The following is a 24,878-nucleotide window of genomic DNA, read 5'->3' as shown; positions in this document are numbered from 1 at the left end:
TTTCATTCAAGTTTTTGTTTGTTTGTTTGTTTTTGGTGTTTTGAGATAGGGTTTTTCTGTGTAGCTCTCGCTGTCTTGGACTCCCTTTGTAGACCAGGCTGGCTTCAAACTCACAGAGATCCACCTGCCTCTGTCTTCCAGGGTGCTGATATTACAGGCATGTGCCACTACATCCAGCTTTTTTCATACAAGTTTAAAAAGTCTCAGTAGATAATTTAAAATGTCAAATTTGACATAAAATATATTTTGTCAAAACTAGAATAACAGCCCATTCATTGATTTCTAGTTGAAAACATCTACATTAAGTGACTTCATTCAGACAAATGGATAAAGTAGTTCTCATGAACATCCTTCTCAAATCTGAGATCGGTTTTATAGGAAACCAAATAATAGCCTTACTTATCTTCAGGTGAAATAGGTGCCTCCTCTTTTAAAAACCAAACCAAACCAAACCAAACAAACAAAAAACTGAAAAACCACCACCAACAAAAAAGGCTGAGTAACGTGCTTGTTGCCTGATAACCTGAGATTGGCTGTCCAGAACCCACATAAGGGCCAGACACTGTAGTGCTTGTCTGCAGTCCTAATTGCCCATCCCAGGGTGTGGCATCAGAAACAGGAGGTCCACTGGAGGCTTGTGTGCCAGCTTGTCATAGACAATAAAGGATGGCAAGGGAGACCCTGTGTCAAGGTGTAAGGAAGGACCAACTCCCTGGATTTTCTCCTGACCTCTGGAGACACTTGCTCTGCAATATGCAGGCACCTACATTCACTCATTCACTGACCCATATTACACACACGCGCGCGCGCACACACACACACACACAGAGTAAAAGTGTTCCTTGCCTTCTTGGTTTTTTGAGACAGGATCTCTCTGCGTAGCCCTGGCTGTCCTGGAACCAGGCAGGACAGCTAAGTAGGCCAGGTTGCCCTCGGCCTGCCTCGAGTGCTGGATTAAAGATATGCACCACCACTACCAGCTCTCCTTTTTCCTTTTTCTGTTTTTTTTTTTTTATTGGCCGTGCTGGAGAGCAAACCCAGGGACTTCTGCATGCCAAGCAAGGGCCAGGCCTGCCGCTGAGCCATACCCACAGCCCTCTCCCAGTATATATTTTTATATTGATTACATGTTGAAATATTTTTTGGTGGATTACTTTAAATAAAATATATATTTAAACTTAGTTTCTTTTTAAAATTTTCTTAATATGATTACTTAAAAATTTAGTGACATGTGGCTTATATTTGTTGCTCTCGTTGTATTTCTGCTGGACAGCACTGTCCTTTAAATTTACTTGCTGTCTTGACTGCCTTGTGGGAAAGAATTAAGCACCAGTGCCCAAGGCCTGCGTGACCCCTACTGAGTGACCTCTGCATTGAGAATGGTATTCGCAGCATATTCTTCTGAGGGAAATTGAGAAACCCCCCCCCCTGTGCCTTGTGTCCAGCTGAAGATGAAGAACGAGTTGGGACAATGTAGAGGTTGGAAGTGTTCCTGGTAGTGTACTGTGTTCAGACAGGGAGTGAGCAAGGGGCAGCTTTTCCCCTGTGCTGGAGAAAAGCACAGGGTTTGCTCACAACAGGGAAATGCCCTCCAACCACACTACAGCTCTAGACCCTGAAGCTGGTGTTCTGTTGAAAGTTGGAGAAGAGCAGTTATGCAGGGAGAAAAAAAGAAATGGAAAATGTGAACTAGTAGAAATCAGACTGGTCTTCATCTTAGCTTAGCTGCAGCTTGCAGCCTTTGTGTACTGAGGCATCTGTTCCCTGGTGACAGGCTCTTCCATGCAGCCATCCATAGCTTCACTCCTGCTTTCATTTATTGCTTCTGTAAGGGTGTGATTGCACACCAGGTAGAGCATAGTTAGAGAGAAAGGGTGTTTCCCAAGTTTCCTGTTCACCCTGCTGAGGCTCTGTAAGGACAGTTGCCTGTGCTCCTCCCTGCTCAGCACCTGTATGGAGACAATGGGCTTGAGCTTGTTAATGAGCTTGCCATATGAGGTGTGTGGGGAGCACTGAAGCAGTTGCCTCTGTGTAGGCCCTTTGTTTCTATGTGGTCTCAAAAGGAAAAGAGGCTTATTTGCTGCTGCATACATACACAGTTCAGGCTCCTTAAGAAATCTAGGAACATGGGTTCATTGGCCTGGTGAAGCCCTGAGCTCCCTGCACAGATCTGATTGGGAACAGAATCTGAGCTATATAGAGCAGATTGTTTGTGTTGATGCTTAGCTTGGAATATGTATTCCACCACATGGATAGAATAATGTTGGTATGTTGGGAAGATTGAATATAGCAAGAGCCAAGAATGGCTTTGCCCCCTCTGAGCTCTGCTCTGCTTCTCCTTCTGCCTCTGACATGGCCACACAAAAGCTGCTATCTTATATGGTTTCTTTCCTCTTTTTCCTTCCATTTCTTTCCTATCCTCTTTTTCATGTTCCTATCCCTCTTCTCTCTTCTTTTGTCTCTCCTTAGATCCCTTAGTTCTGCCTTCCTTCCAGGTTCCCTAATCTTGTCTCTTTTTGGATTTCCATCTTTCAGATTTGGGGAGAACTTATTCTTTAGGCTTAAAAATAGACAATGAAGTACTCTCCAGGGTCTTAGTGCCTGCTGATTTAGCATGCCTGGGGCACAGTTGGAAGTAGGCCCCTGACATTTGGTTGGCTTTCATTTAGAGTTTCAAAACAACAAACAAAAACCAAGATGCTTAAAACCAGGTAGACACTGAAAATAGTTATCAAGCCCTAATCTGTGACACACATTTTAAGAATGAGCCTGCATGGTGCATTTTATAAGTACTGGTTAGGTCGGGGTTTGTTTAGTTTTAGTTCTGTTCTTTTTCTGGACTGGTCAGCAAATTTTAAAAAGACTTGATGCTTCAAAGTGAATAAATGGTAATTAATAAAAAATTAATTAATTTTAAAAAGATTTAATGCTCAAAATGCCTGAAGGAGTTAGACACAGTGGTACAAACCTGTAATCCTAGACTTTCGAGGTGTGGGGCGGAGGTGGCTGCATAGAGTTCAAGGCCATCTAGACTATGTGAGACCCTGTTCCTTTCTAGTCCCCTCCCTGAGACTGCAGGAGTCTTACTTGGTAGTGACTGCCCGTAACCCCAGAACTCAGTGTATAGAGGCAAGAAGATCATCAGCTTAAAGTCATTCCCTGCTGTGTATGTAGTTTGAGACCAGCTTGGGCTCACTATATTGTCTAATTTTTTCTCTCCCCTAAACCAAAAACGACGACAGGAGCATGTTCAGCAGTGCATGCTGCAGTCTCGTCTACTTCAGAGACTGAGGCAGCATTACAAATCCTCCACTACCTGGGTAACTTAGCAAGACACTGGCCCTCCTCTGTCCCCTGCCAGCAGACTTTTATGCTGTCTACGCACCTTCATGTTTGAAGAGGTCGGGCTGTGGAGTGTAATCTTTTAAAGAGAAGGCGCAGCAGCACCATGTCCTAGGCATGACCACAAAAAGATACAGGAAGCCAGTCTGCAGAGCACCACCATCTTCCCAGGGAAGCAGTTTCTCACCATTTCATTGTCTTGTCTTCTACCCTAAGTATAAATGTTCATTTTACAGAGTTTAATAATGTAGTTTGTTTTGTTGGTTTTTTTTTTTTTTTGGTCTATTTTTATGTTTTGTGTTAGTCTTAATGTGTCTGATATCTTCTTTCTCTGTATATAAAGATACAGAATTAGGCACTGAGAAGTGATGAATTTTGTGTGCTTTGTGTATATTACAGCTGTGGATTCAAACTCTCAAACTTTGCAACCAATAACATTGGAATTGAGAAGACGGAAAATATCAAAAGGAAGTGACATCCCATTAAAGCGTCCCCGGCTTGACAAAACTTCATGTGAGTTCTCCAATTTATGTATATGTGGCTAGAATTTGGTAAATTATTTGAGTCAGCCTTTGCATCTGTCTGTCACCTGTTTCTTACAAGCACTAATGACTGTCTCTGAGTACATGAACCAATTTGAGTGGAATGTGGCTGAGTCAGTAGTTTCTGCTAGAAACAATGAGGACTGTATTTGTGATGGGCTCGGTGATAGTATATCTACTTCCATAAAGTATACTTGATTTGGATTCCAGAAATATGTAGCCTAGTAAGGGTGGATTGATTGCCTCTAGGGAGAAAAACTGTAGTCAGGCATGATGGCACACAGCCTCTGCTCCAACACTAGGGAGGCAGAGGGAGGCTGATCTCTGAGTTTGAGGACAGCTAGGGCTACATAGAGAGACCATGTCTGAAAAAACAAAGAGAACATTAGAAATACAATTTTTTGGCTAGAAAACATGTTGGCCTTAAAAAAGGATTTTCAGTGGCTTTAAATAAGGTTCTCATAAGCCACGGCTGACTTTGGAAGTCAGCATATAGTCTTTTATGTTGGAAGCTCCCAAGTAGAGCTGTGGTCAAGATTGACACATCTCAGTGTCTGCTTTCTTGACATTTGGTTGTAAGCTGTCTCTAGCCCAGACTAACACATAACAAGGTCATAACAAGGTTAGATTCTGTTCTAGCAGAGGTTTTGTTTTACTACAAGCTAGGAAAGGAGCTCAGTCTGCCATTCCAGAAGTCTCTGGAGGAAAGCCCTGGAAGTGGAAGCTCAGAAGTCTGCATTAGTGGAAGTCTTTCTTTTGTTGGTCTCTGAGTATAGCTCTATTAATGGTTTACAGCCCAAGAACAGTCGAAAAACCGCTCTGCAAATATTGACAAAGACTTCTCTAGGAGACGGTCCTCCAGGCTGTCCACTAACGGGGCCCATGAGAGCCTAGATCCCGATTCAGTTGTACCTGATCTGGCTCACACAGTTGATACGAATCCTCTACAAGACAAGTCACCCAGTGCCAAGGAACCTCCCGAAGGTAAGTCAGTGTCTATTTTGGAATTATTTGATCAGCCTAGTGCCTGTCTGCTAAGAACCAATTTAGATTCTTCATGTTGGCTTCTGTGTTAGATTGTATGGAAGACACACACACACACACACACACACACACACACACACACACACCCATATATCAAATGTTACTATATATATTATAAATATAGTGTGTAGGGCTGGAGAGATGGCCTAGTGGCACATGTTTTTTAAGAAGAGCCAGTTTCAATTCCTAGCACCCAGTTTAGGCGGCCTATAACTGACTGTAACTCCTGTTCTAAGGGGAGCTGACACAGCCTCTGCAGATACTGCATGCATGTGGTGCACAGATGTCTTGCCGGTAAAACACTCATACACACTTGGGCATGGTTGTGCACACGTTTAATTTCAGCACTGTGGAGGCAGGAGGCAATCATATCTTTAAGAGTTCCAGGCCAGCCAAGGCTACAAACAAACAAACAAACAAAGCCCACCAATACTAATACACACTAAATACAACTGAATGTAATAATGTATACGTGTGTATACATGCAGGGGCTCGCAGGGTCCAGAAGAGGTGGCCAGGTTCCCTGGAGCAGAAGTTACAGGTGGTGTGGGCGGCCCAGTGTGAGTGCTGGGAACTGAACTCAGTCCCTGTGCACCAGCAGTAGAGCCCTTAACTACGAAACCATTTCTCCAGTGCCCCCAGGTTGTTCTGAAACCCAGCTCTGCACGGTGCCGTCGTGCTTGATGGCATGTTGTTCTTCCCAGAGGGTCTGGATCATTTGTGGTGGTTTTGCTTATTGTCCCATGCTGTGTTAGACAGGAGGCACATGGTTTCTTTCTTTCTTTAAAAAAACTTACATTTTATTTATTTTTTGCATGTATGTATACACATGTGCCATGCCACTTATGGCCAGAAGATAGCTTGTGGACTCTGTTCTCTGCTGAGTGGCACTGGGGACTGCAGGCTGTCCCCAGTGAAGCATCTTGCCAGCCTTTTTTTTTTTTTTTTTTTTTTTTTGAGACAGGCTCTCACTAAATAGCTCTAACTGTCCTGGAGCTCACTATGTAGTCAGGTGAGTTTTGACCTCAAAGAGATTCACCTGCCTCTGCCTTTCAAGTGCTGGGATTAAAGGCGTGTGCTAGCAATCTTGGTCTTTTTCTTTTGGTTTCTACCCTGCCTCCCTCCTTCCCTCCCTTCATGATTTTTGTTCATTTGTTCTTTTAATGTGTCTAGATGTGTCTGTTCCAGTGCCTACAGAAGGGCATTGGAAGCCCTAGATTTGGAGTTACAGGTAGTTTTGAGCTGCCTAACATGGGAGCTGGGAAGTGCATGGTCTGACTGCTGAGCCATCCCTCCATCCCACTGACGTGTTTTCTGACGTGTTGTCCTCTAAGGTGTCTCTGGCTTTTTAGTCTGTTCTGGAACTCTTGATCTCCTGATTGTATACATATGTGTTTCACAAGCATTCTTTATTTCTTTCTCTAGGTCAGTTGACATCTCCATTGGAAACTGGCCAGGTCTCATCTGCATTAACTTGCCACCCCTTTGGGGATGGGCTGGGGGCTGCGGGCTTGGAGTTGAACTGCAAGTCAATGGGAGAGAACACTGTGAAGACAGAAGCTGCGTCTCCTCTTCCTGAGGCTCAGGAGGTTCCAGCTGTTGAAGGTGTGTCTTTAGAACTGAATCATGCTTTATGCTTGTGCTTTTATTTTGACTGTATGGCTTTTAAGAGATGCTTTTCCAGGTGGGTGAAGTGGCAGAGGCAGATGGATCTCTGAGTTCAAGGCCAGCCTGGTCTACAAAGAGTCCAGGACAGCCAGGTACACCAGTTTCACAGAGAAACTCTGTCTTGGAAAAGGGGGGCAGGGATTGCTTTTCCAAAAATGTTTTTCTGTCTTTTATTAACAATATTTAAAGGCCTCCATACCTGTAGTCTTTCCATTGGAGAGGTAGAGATAGAAGCGTCATCACAAGTTCAAAGCCAGCCTTATTTCTGTAGAGGTTTCTAGGCTAGCCAGAGTATCACAGTGAGGCTCTTGTCAGAAGAAAAAGAAATAAACAAATGGAAAATCCTGATTTTTGCGTGTGTGTGTGTGTGTGTGTGTGTGTGTGTGTGTATGTGTATGTGTATGTGTGATGTATGTTTCAGATAGGGTTTCTTTTCTCTATGTAGTCTTGGCTGTCCTGGAACTTACTATGTAGACCAGGCTAGCCCTGAACTCAGAGATCTGCCTGCCTCTGCTTTTCTAGTACTGAGATTAGAGGTGTGCACCACCACTCTGGCCCCGATTTTTTTATTTAATGTTATACTTAGTTCATTTCTGATTTTGTTACTATATTCCCTTTTGGTAAATTTGGCTGAGAACTTAGAAATTTTATTGATCAGTTCAAAGAAGTAACCTGTTTAGTGTCTCTACTGTTTTGTCTCTAAAAGATTTCTCCTAACTTTCTAGAATTCCCCTCCTGCCCTCAGAGAGGGTTTCTTTGTGTAGATTTGCCTGTCCTAGATTTGTCTTTGTGGCCTGGTGTGCACCCCCACACCCCGCTGACTTTCTATAGTCTTACAGTTTTAACTGTCATTTTTTTTCTCTGTGTGTGTGTTGCCCTTCTATTCATTTAATCAGTAGATATTACATGCACATTCCAGACCTTATTCTAAACTGTCTTATTCGTGAATGCTCTGCATGTAACACGATGCAGACTTTGTGGGTCCTAGATTAGTAGCACTGACCTACATAGTCTTGATGGCTGGTTGTCTGTTTTAAAATGAACAGAAAGATACTTGTCACCGGCATGTTAGAGCTAACAAGTGTTGCACCGTTAACTAGTGTAGCATAACAGCTACAGGAGTTCTAGCTTTCAGAAACAGGTTTTTTTTATACTATTGCTTGTTTGAGACAGGGCCTACCTTGCACTTTCTTAAACTCACAGCAGTTTTTCCATCTCAGTCTGTGTGTGCTGGGATTGCAAGTATAAACCTCCATACATGGTTCTGTTTTCTTGAGCAGTCTTAGATGTATAATCATTTTACTTTGCAATGTTGTGTCTATAGCCCGCAGTATCACCAACCACATTTATCTATTGTTCTGTCCAACAGAATGGATTATCAAAATGTAGACTCTGGAACTCCATGTGTGCCTGCTATGGAGGAACTGAACACAGAACTCACTCTCTGAGCCCTTCCTGTGTGCTAAAGAGTTCTGGCTGTTCAGTTACAGTCATGCGTGACATACTCAATCTTAGTGTTCTTAATTGCCTCTGGGAGAGAGCTGGTGTTTAGGCAGGATGGAAGAAGGGTCTTGGAAGGTGGATAGCAAGTAGGCATTTAGAGGTGGAGGCAAAACTGTGTAGCTCATGAGAACATCAGTTATGTGCTTTCTGACATGGTTGCAGGCTTTCTAAAGTAGGTTAAGGATGAACAAGGAAGTTGCTGTCAGTCTTCGGGCCATTTGCTTTGAGAACTTTGTGGAGGAAAATCTTGACTTTCAAGAAGCAGCTCAGGCAAAATTAGCCCCTCCTAGGGGCTAATTTTGATCCCCAATCCTGCCCTTTTGCGCTGTGTTTGTCCCACCTGTTAACTGCTAGCTGCTAAGGGCGCAAGGGAAAGAGAGCAGAGTTGCTGCATTGAGGAACTGGGTACAGTGAGTGCCGGCCTACTTACTTTCCAGGTACTTGTCAGTGTGTCCATCTGAAAGGGCAGCATGCAAGAGGTGATCAGGACTTGCGGGGCGGGGCTTTGGAATTCTGTAGCTAAAGGGGAGAAATGTGTTGTCCTAGAAGCAGAGGATTGTCCCTGGGGTTTGTTTTGGAACAAGGGCTTTGTGGGAAATACAGACGATACAGAAAGATTACTGGGAAGAAGACTGCTGAAGACTCATGAGCCAGGAATGCAGTCATTATATAACCGAGCAGGAAATGGGCTAGGTTGTCAGCAAAACAGCTGCAGGGAACAGGGGCAGCCCAGTCACGGGTAGTGAGTGTTCTCCAGGCCACTGCCTTGGTGTTCCTAAACGCAGATGGAGTCACATGAGAGAAATCAGGGTGAAAACCTCCTAGGCAGCAGTTGGAGTTGGCACAGACAGCATCAAGTCAGGAGAAGGCCGAAGCCCAGCCCAGGCGCTCGGGCAGCACTGCCATCTTGTGGAGTAGATGTTCTGCGCTTCCTCTTGGTTTGCGGGAATTTACACTCTGGGGGAGACCAGACCCACGGAGGTCGGGGGCAACATCGTGGATCACTTCTCTCCTTCTTCCTTTTCTCTGTTTTGGGAATCAAAATCACATTGTCAGGCAAAAGTCTCATTTGAAATTTTCTCAGGCCTGTGAAAATGTTGTAAGTACTGCCAGGCGCTGTGGCACAAGCCTGTATCCCAGAACTCGGAGAGACAGAGGCTCAAACTTTTTGAGTTTTAGGCCAGTCTGGTCTACAAAGTGAGTCCAGGACAGCCAGGACTACACAGAGAAACCCTGTCTCAAAAAAACAAAAACAAAAAAAGAAAGAAAGTGTAACTGTAGTACAAAGAAGAGGAACATGGTGACTCACATCGTAATGCCTACACTTTGGGAGGCTAAGGCTGGAGTCTGTGGTTACTCTGGGTTACCCAGTGAGTTAAGGTCAGTCTAGGCTGCACAGTTGGTTCAAGGGGCATTGAGTGAAACCCTCTCTCAGCATCAATCAAAGTTAGTTGATAGCATTTCCATAACTGTTCTCTTCTGTGGGAATGTGCTGAAGCAGCACCCTGTAGGACAAGAGGAAGTGGGGCTTTAGAGCTAAACATGGTTTGCCCTTCCCTGGCCTGCCCGTGCTTTCTGTATATTTGGGGCGTGTGTGTGCTCACAGGCTCGAGTGCCCCCATGCGTGTTTTAAGCCTTCCTGTATTAGCCCCCAACGAGCCACAAACTCACCATCCCCCTGCTGGTACTGGGATTACAAACAGGTGTTGCCATACCCAAGTCACCGTAGTCTCTGCTCTTAATTGTTTCTAAAGTTGACAGGGAAAACTCCAATGTCCCTTTATGAATTTTAATTCTTTTTGAGGCAGACTCTCTTATCCTAGAGTGGCCTGGAACTTGCTGTGCAGGTGAAGACATCTCTGACTCCTGACCCCCCTGTCTCCTTTGTCGGCCACCAGGCTCCGGGTTCTCAGTGCCAAGTTAGCCTGAAGGCTTTGTGTAAAACAGCTAGCCATTTATTTATTTTTGTTAGACAGGGTCTTACTCTGCAGTCCCAGTTGCCCTCAAGCTTACAGCAAACCTCCTGCCTCAGTCTCTTTAAGTGCTGGGATTATAGGCTTGAGCCATTAAACCTGGCTCTTTAATTGTCTTCTTATTTTTCGTTGTTGTTTTCAGTTGCAAGCATAAACGGGGTCATTCAACATGTAGTGACAGCTTGCCATTTTCATCTTGCACTGTAGCTAGGGATTAAACAGATTAGTAAATGCAGCCCTGCTTCATTCTTTGCCCTTTTTCCTTATTTTTGGATGGGCTCTTGTGTGGCCCAGCTTGGCCTCCAGGTCCCTGTGCACATGAGGGTGGGCTCCTGATCCCACTAGCTCTAACTCCAAGGTGCTAGCATTACAGTCCTATGCCACTGTGTGTAGGCTCACTTCCTGGCCCCATTCTCATCCCCATCTGTACTGCTGGGGAGGGAACTAGAGCCTCACACATGCTAGGCAAGTTTTCTCCTATCCTATTGATTCTATTTAATGGTTGCTTAGAATTACATGATACAGGCCTGGGATATAGGCCCCATGTAGAGTGCTTGCTTAGCTTGGAGGAAGCCTGGGTTCAAACCTCAGAGCCACATAAACCAGGTATGGTAATACATACCTGTCATTCAGGCACTCAGGAGGATCAAAAAGAAGTGCATGGCCAGTCTGGCCTTTATGAGACTATGTCTCATAAAGAAAAAGTTACGTGATGGTGGTGCACTCCTTAATCCCCAGTGCTTGAGAGACAGAGGCAGGCAGATCTCAGAGTTCAAGGCCAGCCTGATTTACAGAGCAAGTTCCAGGGCTACACAGAAACCCTGTCTCAAAACCAGAAATAAATAAATTAAATTTTAAAAAGGTACATAGTGCAGATTTCCTATAATTTAACTGATAAATTTATGGACATTTGAATTTATCATTTTAATATTTGGCTAGTATTAGGAATTGAAATCTGTTTGGATCCTCTTGGATTGTTTTTCATTGCTTCAGCGTGGAGCAAGTTATTCTTTCACAAATCTGTTAAAAATACTTTATTATGGTATTACCTCACAGAACATGTCAAAAGGTGCAAATGCACAGGGCTGCATGCTTTCTTGGCTGATAGAGATCCCAGCTGTGTTAGGTCTTGGCGCTGAGGCAACACCTGACAGTGAGAAGTGGCTTCTTCCATCTGCTGGAGAACTGGTAGGTAACAGGATCCAGCAGCAGATGCTAGGCGCCAGAGACAAGGTACAGCATGTAGTCATTGTGCCAGCAGTAGATGGCACTGTGATCCCTGCCGGAGAGGGCCAGCTGGAGCCCTCCCACATGCTGAATGATTGGGTCTGGATGGAAGTGAAGACTTGGCTGAGCCAGGAAAGAGTGGCAGGGAGGGGCACGGGATGAGCGGAGGTGTGAGCTGTGAGAGCACGGAGCAGTCACGGGGGCCAGGTGTTGTTAGCTGGGGCAGAAGCTGAAGGGGGCAGGTGTTGGGAAACAAGATGGTGGGGAGGGCCCGCCATCAGACTAGTCTGAGAATCACGAGTGTCGTCTACCTGAGGTTTTGAGACTTTGGCAGTGGGCCTACAAAAAGAGATTAAAGTAGGTCGAGCATTTTCACCGTTTTTTAATATGTGTATTGTGCTTGTATTTGTGTGTGTATCACGTTCATGCCTGGTGTCCTTGAAGGCCAGAAGAGAACTTCAGAGCTCCTTGAAATGGGGTTACAGACTGTTGTGAGCGACTACTTGGATACTGAGAATTGAACTCGGGACCCTGGAAGAAAGCAGCCAGAACTCTTCACTGTTAAGCCATTGTTCAGCCCCTAAAATAGACTTTTACGGTGAACATAGTTGAATGGCTGGGTGTCGGGTATAGTTCAATCATGCATAAAACATGAGATTCAAAACTCTTTAACACTGTAGCAGCAAAATGAAACAATAAAAATACCAACCTAATTTATAAGGCTTTTTAGAAGTATGAGATAGTATCTATCTATTAGAAAAGGAAAAGCCCAGGTGTATATGATTATAGCAGTACTAGCTTCCATCGAGCTGAAAGTGCTAGTAGCCAGGAAGCCCTGTCTCTCTCCCCAGAGACAAAGATGAGCCAGAGCCCGATTCCTCTGCATCAAGGAGGGAGTTCAGATGGCCCTGGTTCTCCGTGACATCACTTACACATATATAGGTATATTTCATTTTATTGAGTTCTTTTCCAACTGAATCCCTTCCAACACCTGGTAGGAAGGTTAGAGGGGATGGGGCATAGGTCTCTTTAGACTTCTTTCTGCTGATTAGGGTTGTTGGGTTCCTTAGGGCAAATCCAGTCTTCATAGTCAGGATATCTCCAACTTCTCATTGAACTGCAACAACAGCCACTTTATTCTTCAGGTTGCTGCTGTCCCTCTCTTGTCTCTGGCATTTATACTGTCTCCAGACTCCCCAGAGTTAAACTACCTGCAGCTGGCAAAGATGGTGCCCCTGCTAGTGCACGAGGCAAATCATAATCACCTGCTCTGAAGTAACCTCTTATCCCCCACCTGGGATTATCCCCCACCTGGGATTAAACCAAAAGCATGGTTCCATAACTGGGTCTTTAAAGAAACCAGAAATTTCACTACACACATACACCTAATCTCTCTCTAGGAAACAAGGCCACTGATCCCACTCTGCATGCTCTATTACACTGTAATAGTATCACTCCAAACACAAAGGCTTCGAACATTTCTATTTTCTCATAGTCTGTGGGTGACTTAGTCAGGGATTATGCAGGACTGGCCTCCCATCTGGAAACTTTTTGAGGAGGACCTCAGTCTTTAGTCCCTGGAAGGTGACGAGGACTAAAAGCCTCTGTTTTGCTGGCACTTCTGCTCATCTGTGCTGTTAACCAGCAGAGAAGAGTCGCCTGCTAGGACGTAAGCCTCACCAACAGGAGCTATGCCCCTTGTGCCACATTGTGCTAGAGACGACTCAGGGATGCCACTCAAATGTGAGGGGTGGAATGGAGAAATTATACAAGGAGGTGACCTCTAGGTTCATTGGAAGCCCAGTTAATAGACACTAGGAGTTGAAGATTGACGTTTCCGTTGCCCATCTTTTGAGGTTTACTCCTGCACAGACTCTGCTCTGTTACACTGCCGTCCTTGAAGAGAGCTCTTGGTTTGGCTGGCTAGGGGCTTTGTCTTCGTGACACCTGGCAGTTTCTTTTCCCTAGGGAGTTTCCTTGCCCACCTGAGCCTGTCTGATCCTGGCACTATCATCTCTCAGAGGCACCTAGGTGCCAGGCTTGCTTGTCTTGGCAGTACTGCTGTCTTGCCTTCTACTCAAACAGAAAGAAGAATCAGGAATTTTGATTTGGGGACAGTTTTTCCTGCTTTACTGACCTTGACTTTTCAGAAGCTTGCTGGAGTGGTAGACTGTCCTGTGTGTCCCGATTTAGCAGAGTCAGACCAACCTTGGAATCTGTTTATAAGTAAGGAGATGAATGATTAGGAGATTGGTAGTCTATAAAGATGAAATTGCGTTGGCTCAGGAAACTTATCAAGTATAAAATGGTTCATTAATGTTGGCCTGAAGGCTGTTGTGAGGGCTTCCCTTACCTACTGGACTGCTCTTTCATTGGCTTAGCAGTTAAGAGCACTCACTGCTCTTGCAGAGGTGCCAGACTCCACTGCCAGCCTTGCATGGTGGTTCATAGCCATCTGTAACTATAACTCCGGTTCCAGAGGATCCAACCCCTTCTGCTGGCCCCTGTGGGTACCAAACATGAACATGCTATACATGAATCATGCAGGCAGCGTGCACACACACACACACACACACACACACACACACACACACACACACATTTTAGAGTGAGGCATGCTAGCACGTGCCTTTAATCCCTGTACTCAGAAGACAGAGACAGGTGGGTTTGAGGTCACCCTGGCATAGCAAGTTTCAGAACAGCTTGGACTACATAGAGAGAAAGAGTCCCAACTCCTTCCAAAAAATTTTCACTGTCCCAATAAAAGATGCTCCTAAAGGGGGTAATGATTCTGCTGCTTCAACACACGAGGAGTTTTGTGCTTTATCTTGGATTTCACATGTTTAAAAGTCCATAGGCAAAACTGAGGGCTTTACAAAGTAAGCTCTCCCAGCCAGGATGTGCAAGAGGTAACTGAGAAACTGTTCACATTTGGTTGATGATTGTAGCAGCTTTCTCCATTCAATTTTAGAGATCCAAGAACCTGCTTTTGGAGGTGTATTTTATGTTGGAAAAACATCTTCCATTTATTGATCTCCTGCTTTGTACACAGGTTATCTTTAACTCTCCAACTCTTTGGAATTAATGGCTTTGTCACTTTTATAGGCAAGAAACTGAAGAACCAGGTTGACTTCGGCAGCTTAGACGTGTAGCTAAAGTGCCGACCTGGCCTGAGTCTCCGGGGAGGATGCAGGGTGGCAGGGCTGGCTCCTTCTGCTTATTATTCAGGTTCATTCCAGAAAAGCTGCTCATTAGTACAAAATAATCCTGTAGAATACTACCAGCCCATATTTACTGTGCACTTACATGCTAAGCACTTTCTAAAACACTCTTGGCATGTAATTCATTCAGTTCTTGTAACTCAGTGACGTCGCTGCCTTTATGATCTCCCCAGTCTGCACTCGAGCAAACCGAGGGAGTAAGTCGGGGATCCAGGGCTTAAAACAGGCCATTCGGCTCTGAAGCCCATAGCCCATCTCTGGGCCACTGCTGCTTGCCTTATGTGGTTTGTCTAGTATGTATAAGTATGCAGTTTTGTTTGTTTGTTTTGTTTTAGACTGGGCCTCCTGCATCCCAGACTGACCTTGAACTCCATATGTAGCTGAGACTAACTTTGACTTTCTAATTATTCTCCTGCCTTATGTCTTTAGTGCTAGAGTTAGAAGTATGTGCCATCTGGGGTTATGCAGTACTAGAGGGCTTTGTGCATGCTAGGTAAGCACTCTGCCAGCCAAGTTACCACATGACCCCTTGTTTTATTGTGATTTGTTGTTGGGGGCAAGGTCTCACTATATCCAGGTAGCCTGGAACTTGGTGTTTTTCCCAGGTTGGCCTCACACTCTCAGCCCTCCTACCTCAGCCACTTCAGTGCTAGGATTACTGACATACTACCAATACCTGGCTGGGTTCACTTTTTGACTAGTGAGAATGGGGATTCTTTGTGAAATTAGCCCACATTGAAATTACTGTTATTGTTGGTGGGGGGGTGTGCCTGTGTGCAGTGCCCACAGAGGCCAGAAGAGGATGTTAGGTTCCCGGGAACTAGAGTTACAGGTGGTTTGGCACTGAAGCCCAGGCCTAATATGGGTGTTGGGAACTGAACCCGGGGGTCCTCTGCAGGGACATTTCATGCCCTTTACCACTGAGCTATCTCTCCAGCTCATAGATTTTAATTAAAAAATGTTACTATTTTGGTAGTCAGCTTTCCCATTACAAGCAAGTGGATCACAGCCTAGGTCTTCAAATAAACTTCAGGAATGTTGGGTCTCAGCTGGGCATGCACGCCTGTAATCCCAGCACTCAGGAAGGCAGAGGCAGGTGGATCACTGTGAGGCCAGCCTGATCTGCAAAGCTAGTCAAAGACAGCCAAGGCTACACAAAGAAACTCTGTCTCGAGAAAACAAAACAAACAAACAAGAATGTTGGGCCTCATCATGCCTGTACTTGACCTCCTGTCATCTGCAGGTAGTTGCTGGCAGTCTGTGATGCACTTTGACCTTAACTTTGTTCATGCAGTAGTAGTTGGAGTTGTCTGTGGCGATTGTTGAAAAATTATGGAAGGAAATTGGAAGTAGCCAATATTTAACCTTTAGAAACCTACAGAAATGGGAGTTACCTTAATTAATATTTAAGAGTACTGACTACTCTTCCAGAGGACCTGGGTTTAATTCCCAGAATTTATATGGTAGCTCACAGCTATCTATAACTTTAGTTCCAGGGTACCTAACACAAACATACATGCCAGCAAAACAGCCATACACATAAAATAAAATTAAATAATGAAAATAACTATGTAATGAGAGGTTTTTGTTGTTCAACCTAATAGATCCAAGAGGAAGAAATTCCAGAGAACCTGGGGTGTGTATGTGTGTTTGTGCATGAGTGCACACCTGTGCTGGAAGAAACCTTTTTGTTTTGAGTCGAGACCGGTTCTCTCTGTAGCCCAGGCTGACCTTGTGCTCACAGATCCACTGTCATTGAGGCTGGAGCTGCTGCTGCTTTAATTTTTTTTTTTTTTAAATACGGAATTTTAGTGCTGGTATGGTGGCTCTTGTCTATAATCGCAGCATTCTGGACCCTGACACAGGATGAGTTCAAGGCCAGTCTGGGTTACATGGTGAGACCAGAGATTTGAATTTTGTATTCTCCACTGATGTCCTTTTCTGGAGTTCTGTATCTGAACAGCATGTATCCCATCTCACTTCAAGGTACCTTCCCTCTTACCTGTTGCTTATTTGGGATCTTTTCTGTCTCTTAGCATGGAAAGAAAATGTGTTGAAGGCCCTCTGATTTGGCATGTGTCTATGCTGTAGTTTTATTGAAGCTCATTGCATAACTCAGAGATATCTAATCCAATGAAGATTTTGAAATGTACCGTTTGACTTAGACTGACTTTAAATATTTGTTTAAATATTTGATGGTATTTGCAACAGTTATTTACCAGCGATTTAGCATGTGATCTGTTTCTTTTTTCTTTGTTTTCTTTTCTGTTCTTTTTTAGTTTTTTGAGACAGGGGTTTCTCTGTTTAATGTTGACAGTCCTGGAGTTTGCTCTGTAGAACAGGCTGGCCTCAGACTCAGAAAGATCCTCCTGCCTTCGCCTGCCAGGTGCTGGGATTAAAGGTGGGCACCACTACTGCCCAGTTGTGTGACCTGTTTCTCATGGAAAGTGTGTCATTGCATTAAGGGAAACTTTACATTCCCCCAGAAAGATCCCTTAAGGATGCTTTGTAGTGTTGAGGGTAAAAGGTAATTGTTCTTACTAGGCTGAAAGAACTGTGAAGGGGGACCTTTAATAAACAGTATCTTTTTTTCCTCTGAAGAAAACACTCATCTGTATATTTTTATGTATGTGAATGTTTTGCCTGCATATTTATTTGTACAGCACATGCATGCAGTGTCCAAGGAATGCAGAAGAGAGTGTTAAATCACCTGAGACTGGCATTACAGATAGTTGTGAGCCACCATGTGGGTGCTGGGATTTGCACCTGATCTTCTGCAAGTGTAGCTCAGGCTGGCCTTGAACTCGAGACCTTTTTGCTTCTGTCTCCTGCGTGCTCGAATAACAGGTGTTCAAGCTATTGAGCGGAGTTCTGAGGCACATGGAGACCTTGTGGCAGCTTACTCCATCATGCTGCCTTATAGTATGCTACCCTCTGCTGGTTTGAATCTGGGAGGCTCGGAGTGCTTTGAGTTTGCTCCCCGAGTGATCCTCACATCCTCTCGTCCACCTGCTTGGTTGCTGTGTGTGTTTGTTTTCTTAAATCAGTACATGCGGCATTTTAAGCTTAGTTAACTCAAAGCTCTGCACAAATATTTAGTTTTCATAAGGAGCTCACTGGCTCTGTTCATACAGACTGGTAAAGAATGGTGGTGAATCTGAATCTGGTCTAGCTTGTGAGCCACAATGCCAGCTTGCCATCTCATTTTCTTTAGCGGTTCCCCCAGTTCTGCCCCAAAGTCTGAAACCCTGAGAACATAAGGCTGTTTCAGATAGATGTGTCACTCTCCTTTTTTAATACTGAACCAAGGTTGTTTCCTGGAAGTTGGGTTTCTTCTCTGGAAACAGTGCTTTGGGAGAGAGGTAGCATTGTGTCTTGATGTCATGGGCAGCACTCTGCCACTCAGCCACTTTCCCCGGTTGCCTCCTGACACATAGTCCATAAAGCCAGCACAAACCCAGAGCTCCTCACATTTGTGTTTTGTTTTGTTTTCCACAGTTCCAAATGCTTTGAAGAAAGCGGCTGACTTCGTGAAATTGAATGTACCAGCTGTGGACCTAGACCACAAGTTTCGATGCAAGGTTGTGGACTGTTTGAAATTTTTCCGAAAGGCTAAACTGCTGCACTATCATATGAAGTATTTCCATGGGATGGAGAAGTCACCAGAGCCAGAGGATAGCCCAGGAGTGAGGCCTGTGCAGACTCGGGGCTCTGCAGTGCCAGACAAGGCCAGCCAGGAGAGCTTGACCAGGAAGCGGACCTCTGCCAGCTCTCCGAGTGAGTGTTGGTTCTGTGGTGTGCTCGGGGAGGGCTGAGACATTTCTTAGATGGAAAGCTGCAGTGGGTTGATTGGTCCAGTTGAAATCAGCACTCAGGAGGCAAAGGCAGCCTTGTCTACACAGAGTGAGCTCCAGGACAGTTTAGCGCTACACAGAGAAACTCTGTCTCGAAAAATCAAGAGAGAGAGAAAGAGAGAGATGGAGAAAGTGAGGAGAGAGAGAGAGAGAGAAAGAAGACAGTTTTAAGGGTTGGGGATGTAACTCATTCCCAGAGTGCTTGCATAAAGCCCTGTGTTCAATCCTCAGGACTGCCAGGAAAACATCCGTTTTCAGGGTGAGGGATTGCGAGACAGCACATAGTTCAAGTCTATCAGTGTAACTCAAATGTCACCCCCTGTCACTACAGTGTGACAGGCAAAGTGTGACAAGGGTGTGGCAAACTCCTTGACCTGAAGGCTGTCCAGTGTTGTGACCCTGTAACGTGGTGCCGCTGCCTGCAGATGTGCTGGGTGCATGCAAAGCTGTCCTGGGAGGCTGTGGGAAGGAACAAGTTGGACATCTGCTGCATGTTTCACAGTAGTGGAAGGGTAGACAGACCCTGGGGACACACTGTCTACTTACGTAGCAGAGATAAACTGAAGGGAGAAGCCTGTGCTACTGGGGAAAAGGGGGGTGGATCGAACATTGTCTGTGTCCGTTTATACTTTTCATGTTTCAGACTTCTAGACGATAGATTCCAGTTTGTTTGTTTGTTTGTTTGTTTGTTTTTCCGACAAAGCTTTTTTTTTTTTTTTTTTTTTTGCTTTTTCTCTTTTATTTATTATCCGACAAAGTTTTATAGTGTAGCCTAGCTGGCCTTGAACTTCATTTATTAATTTAAATTTTTTATATGTCTATTTATTTATTTGAGAGACAGGATCTCAGTGTGTAGCTCTGGTTGGCCTGCAGCTTGCTATGTAGGCCAGGCTATCTTTGCGTCTGTTTTCTGAATGTCAACAAACTTTCCTATAAAGGACCAGATAACACTTCAGCTTTGCCGACTCTAAGTCACTCTTGTCACTGCTCAGCTTGAAGCAGGAGAACAGATGAGACATACAGTGAGTGAGGGCTGCACATTTCACCCAGACTCATTCACAGTCGTGGGCAGCAACTCAGACCCAAAGGCCAGGGGATGGGGAATGAACGGTCTTGCTAGCAGCCCACCCTGCATCCTCCAGACACTCCAGGGCTGTGTGTTAGTTTTTTGCCTAGCCATACTAAGAATATTAAGAAAAGAAGATTCCAGAACTAAGAACAAAATCTTAAATAAAAATTTTGAACTTGTGTTTAATTCTAGCTGCAAAAGAGAAGGAAAAGAATAAAGAGAAGAAATTCAAAGAACTTGTGAGAGTGAAGCCAAAGAAGAAAAAGAAAAAGAAAAAGAAAACCAAACCTGGTAATTTTCCATGGAGGGCTTCCCTACTTAAGAAAGACCAGCAGGCCTTTCCTAGGGCTTGTGGCCGCAGCCTGGCATGGGCCCTAGAAAAGGGTGTGGTCTGAGGGAGAACATTCAACCAACTCTTTTTTTTTTTTTTTTTAAAGACATGGTTTTTCTGTATAGCCTTGGCTGTCCTGGCCTTGAACTCACAGAGATCTACCTGCCTCTGCTTCCCTGAGTTCTGGGATTACAGGTGTGCACCACCAAATCTAGCTATTCAGCCAACTCCTAATGAGATTTTGTTTATTATTATTATTATTATTGCATGTACATTTATGATATGTGTAAGTGACAGCATTCACGTACCACTGTGCATGTGCTGTAGTACCTGTGGAGGTCAGAGGACAACTTTCAGGAACTAATTCTCTCCTCCCACTGTGGGTTCCAGGGATTGAATGCAGGTCATCAAAGTTTCGTGGCAAGTTTATTTTCCCACTGAGGGGTCTTGCTGGCCCCTGAACCAAGCTGCGGAAGGCTTGACTGGCCTTTATAAATGCCTTCCCGCTTGTTGCATCGGCCAGTGTGTCCTGTCGCAGGGAAGTACAGGGATGTGCACAGGGATAGCTTTCTACATAAGTAACCTTTTTACCCCCTTGAGTTTTTTGAGACATTGTCATACTCTTGCTCAGGCTGGCCTAGAACTCACTCTTAGCTCATGCTGCTCTCAGACTCACAATCCTTTAGCTTCAGCATCCCAAACACGGAGATTACAGGCCTGTACATGATCTTCATGGTTTACTTGCATAACTATCAAATACCCAATTCTCAAGAAAAGCTTTAAATCTTTTTTTAAATATGTTGTACACCTACACATCAGAAGAGGGCACCAGATGTCATTATAGATGGTTGTGAGCCACCATGTGGTTGCTGGGAATTGAACTCAGGACCTCTGGAAGAGCAGCCAGTGCTCTTAACCTCTGAACCATTTCTCCAACTCATAAAGGCTTTTATTCTTGAAGTGTGTGCTTCTACCCCAACAACAGTGTTTAAGAAAATCTCCGCTACAACTTTGGGAGCTAATGAGATGCCGTGGTTTTTTTCTCAGTTTCTTTTCTAGCTTACAAAAGCCATTTTATGAGGAAAGGAGGGTGTTTGGTGGGGGCTGAGGAGCAGGTGCTCTCAGAGGTAACTGTCCGTCAGCTCTCTCTCTGGTGTGCCGCACCCAGGCCTTGGAGCTCTTTGAAATCAAAGGCTGTTATTGGATGGGGTTGCTTCTGCGATGCCTGATGGTGCCTGGGAATGCTCATTTATGTCTGATGCTGTTTTTGTAGAATATCCCTGCAGTGAGGACATCAGTGACACCTCCCAGGAACCCTCTCCACCCAAAACATTTGCTGTCAGCAGATGTGGGTCCTCACACAAGCCTGGGGTCCATATGAGCCCACAGCTCCATGGTTCAGATAATGGAAACCACAAAGGGAAATTGAAAGCATGTGGTAAGAGGGTCACTCTCACTGATCACCTTCAAAAGTATGTGGTATACAACCAGTGGATGTGGTGGAGAGTCAGTACCTGTGCTTATAGGTAGTCAGGCCCCAAGGTCTAGCCTTATCTCTGCAGTTGACCCTGCCTCTTTCCCTACTGTGTGCAGAGTTCTAAAGGTGGCTGTGGACAGAGATGGCTATAAGCCAGGTCCTGGCAGGTTGGGGACAGCTAGGGAGCATTTTAGAGTCCTTATGGTGATGGTGTATTTAGTTCATGATGTGGCCAGTCTTCTGACAGTGAGCTCAGTAGTGCTGGGGCCCTTCGTGGTCCCTCAGTGAAATGAGGACATGTACTTCAGCCCTGGTCAGGCAGCAGGCATCATTTGCACTGTTGTAATAATGTGCCCTGAGCACTGCTGTGTCTCCAGGCCTGAGGAAGTACCTGGGGAGTGGGGCTGGGGGAGTGAGGCTTCCATAGATGTTATCTGTGAGCTTAGAGCGCTGACCATTGGCGTCCCTTTCCTTCCAGAGGATGATAATTTGAGCGAGTCCTCTTCCGAGAGTTTTCTTTGGAGTGATGAGGAATGTGGTCAAGATGTTGATGTGACCACCAACCCAGATGAGGAGCTCGAAGGTGACGGCCGCTATGACTTTGAGGTGGTCCGTTGCATCTGTGAGGTGCAGGAGGAAAATGACTTCATGATCCAGGCAAGTAGAGCTTCCAGACACAGGTTACAGGAAGGCAGACTGATGCTTGAAGAGAATGTGAGGCCACATGAGTCATGTGAGCGGCCCCTGTGTGCAGAGCAGGAGACCAAGCTTGCTGTCTGGTTCAACTTTCTGGGAACTCTAGGCTGCTGAAAATAGCCCATTAGCAGAATGAGAAAGAAATGACAAGGCCAAAGCAGAAGGCCTTGCCTGTGGGCACACAGTGAGGAGAGGACACTGGGGACTCAGACTGTGGAGAGGCTCATCTTCCTCAGCCCTGGTAGCCTGAAGAAATGGAAGTTGGTTTTATAGTTTGTGTGCCTCCATTACACGTGGGTGTGTGGGTGCGCATGTGTGCAGGCAGCGCATCTCTGGGTGGGTTGTATCTACTAGGAAGAACAGGCTCGGCCCCTTTTGTTTGATTTATATGCATGGCATCAGATTTTGAAGTTGATTTAATGTTCGTAGTTGAATTTGTCTTTTATGCTTTTAGCTGATGGGTGTTTTGTTTTTTTTTTTTAGGGTAGAGTCTCTGTCTTAGTTACTTTTCTGTTGCTGTGATAAATTATCCTCACAAAGCAACTTAAGGGAGAAATTACCTGGGCCACAGTTCTAGAGGGGATTATAGGATACAGCATGGCCGGTGGCAGGAGGGTGAAGCCAGCTCATCAATTGCATCAACAGTCAGGAAGAAGAGTGGAACTAATTAACACTGAATGCTGTGCTGGGCTTACTTTCTCTACTCTTGAAAGTTTAGCATCCCCTGCCCAGGGAACGGTGCCACCTGCAGTAGGACAGTCTTCCACTCCACCTACCCAAGATAATTCTGAGTAGACAGACCCACAACCCCTTAGTGAGAGACTCTTGAGGTAATTCTAAATTCAAGCTAATGAGACTAACCACAGTCTCGCTTTGCAGCTCCGTTTGTTCTCATATTGCCGTATTGTTTCTGCTCACATTGAAGTCACATGCTGCCACACTGTGATGTCTTTGCTTCCTAAGAGTAGACGACCTTTGTTGTTTCTTCTAGGACTTCGTAGGTTTAGCTGCTTAGGTTTTTTGTTTGTTTTTGTTTCTTTTTTATTTTAAGACAGGGTTTCTCTAGTGTAGCCTTGGCTGTCCTGGAGCTCTCTTTGAAGACCGGGCTGGCCTTGAACTCATAGAGATCCACCTGCCTCTGCCTCCTAGAGGATTACAGGTGTGTGCCTCCAGGCCCAGCAAGATTTAGTGTTTCGTTTGTTTTTTTAAGACCCTTTTATATATATATTTGTTTGTTTGGTTTGGGTTCTTTGTGTATCCATGACTGTCCTGGAACTTTCCCTATATACCACGTTGGCCTCGAACTCACAGAGATCCTCCTGCCTCTGCCTCCTGAGTGCTGGGTTTAAAGGCTTGTGCCATCATGAATGGCCCTTATGCGTGTTTCGTTCTGCAAATTTATTTTGGTGTGGAGTGAGGGCTGTGACTTCCTAGTTTACTGGCATTGTGCTCCCTTTTTGAAATGCCTTTCTCTGTGCATTTGGGTCTCTTTCTGGATTCTCTCCTTTTCAGTGAAGCAGAGACAGAAGAACATAGCAATTCTCTATGATTATGCCCTTAAAATATTTGTAAATACCTGGCAGGGCTTTCCTCGTTCTTCTTTGTATGTGTTTTCTGACTGCTGACTTGAGAGTTCTGCTTAGTTTCAGCGTTACCAACTTCCTCATTTGTTGGAGCCACTATATTTTATCAGCCCAAGTAGAGGTAGAGTCTTCAGGGTAGTGACTCGTGTCCAAGAATTAGCTTCAGTGACTTTGGCCCCTGTATTCCTCAGATGGTTTTTAGGATTTTCTCAGAGTTCTTGCATAGCTGTGATGTTCATCCTTAGCTGCCCTGTGGGTTGTTCTCATTCATTTTATGGGCACAGCACACTCCACTCTTCCACTTTACTTATGTGCATGTATTTCTGAGGTTAAACACAGGAACAGAGCTGTCACTTGGGATTTTGAAGCTTGGTTCTATTTCTTTCATTTTTGGTGAATGCTAGTTCTCATAACACAGTCATTGGTGAAAGGACTTTGTTTTGTATTTTGGGACAGGGTTTCCCTCTGTAACCCTAGCTGGCCTGGAACTTGAGGACATCTTGCCTCAAGGGAAGGCAGTGGAGTGTGGAAGGCTTTGCAGGAATCTTTGCATTGGCTCGTTCTGTCTCACATGTGCCACTGATTACCTGAGCGACATTTGGCAAGTTTTAGAATAAATGCAAAGAGCTAGTACAACTCTAGGAGGCCGAAGGGACTTGGCTTGCCCGTTGATGATAGAAGCTCACTGTGAAGCTGTGTGCTGAGTTTGCAGTGGGAGGCTGAGCATGTGGCCCATGATTCCTAACAGACAGCCCGTGGTGTGGGCAGGAACACACCATCTGCGCACAGGGAAGCCGAAGCCAGGGTTGAGACCTGGAACTATACAAAGTAGCGCAGGTAATGTGGGCCTGAGGCGTAATTGAAACTTACCGTTTGTTGGCCACAGTAAGGTGTCCTTTCTCTAAGAGTATGGACAGGTTTTGTTAACCCTGACAAAGTGTGCAGGAAGTAGAAGCTGTGAGGTAGGAGAGGCAGCAGTCACTGGAAGCAGTACTATCGGTTGATGTAGAGTTTTGTTTTGTGTTTGTTTTTGAGACAGGTTCTAAAGTATCCCAGACTGGCTTTGGTCTCACTGTGTTACTGATGCTGGCCTTGAACTTATCTCCATATCTTTACCTCCCAAGTGCTGGGATCGCAGGCATGCTCTACCACACCTGACAATCTAAATGTTCTTTATGTGTTGTGGCCTGTTCCAGAGCTGATAGCCTCACATGGCACTTCTGTTATGGCTCCAGGGACTAACGGACTAAGGACTTTTTAACTTAATTGTACACTTATGTGTAAGCATCCATGTGTTCAGTGGTGGCCTTGCTGGGTCACCGTGTGGGTACAGCTCCATGGGGGGAGT

At 45.0% G+C, this 24,878-nt stretch overlaps 1 protein-coding gene across 4 annotated transcripts in view; it reads left to right on the top strand.

Moving 5' to 3' along the window:
• The window catches only part of Phf20 (PHD finger protein 20), a 101,283-nt gene that overhangs the window by 64,828 nt on the left and 11,577 nt on the right, over window positions 1-24,878 (top strand). For all 4 annotated transcript variants that reach the window (XM_021656684.2, XM_060382961.1, XM_021656685.2 and 1 more), the window contains 7 exons: window positions 3,742-3,855; window positions 4,680-4,868; window positions 6,354-6,533; window positions 18,019-18,297; window positions 19,636-19,734; window positions 21,048-21,212; window positions 21,730-21,908. In XM_021656684.2, the coding sequence (XP_021512359.1) occupies window positions 3,742-3,855; window positions 4,680-4,868; window positions 6,354-6,533; window positions 18,019-18,297; window positions 19,636-19,734; window positions 21,048-21,212; window positions 21,730-21,908 (1,205 nt within the window). The remainder of the gene's footprint in view (window positions 1-3,741; window positions 3,856-4,679; window positions 4,869-6,353; window positions 6,534-18,018; window positions 18,298-19,635; window positions 19,735-21,047; window positions 21,213-21,729; window positions 21,909-24,878) is intronic.

The sequence above is a fragment of the Meriones unguiculatus genome, chromosome 4, assembly GCF_030254825.1.
Source record: "Meriones unguiculatus strain TT.TT164.6M chromosome 4, Bangor_MerUng_6.1, whole genome shotgun sequence".
NCBI classification, from domain to species: domain Eukaryota; kingdom Metazoa; phylum Chordata; class Mammalia; order Rodentia; family Muridae; genus Meriones; species Meriones unguiculatus.
The sequence above is the reverse complement of the archived record's forward strand: the minus strand, read 5'-3'. Positions and strand labels throughout refer to the sequence as shown.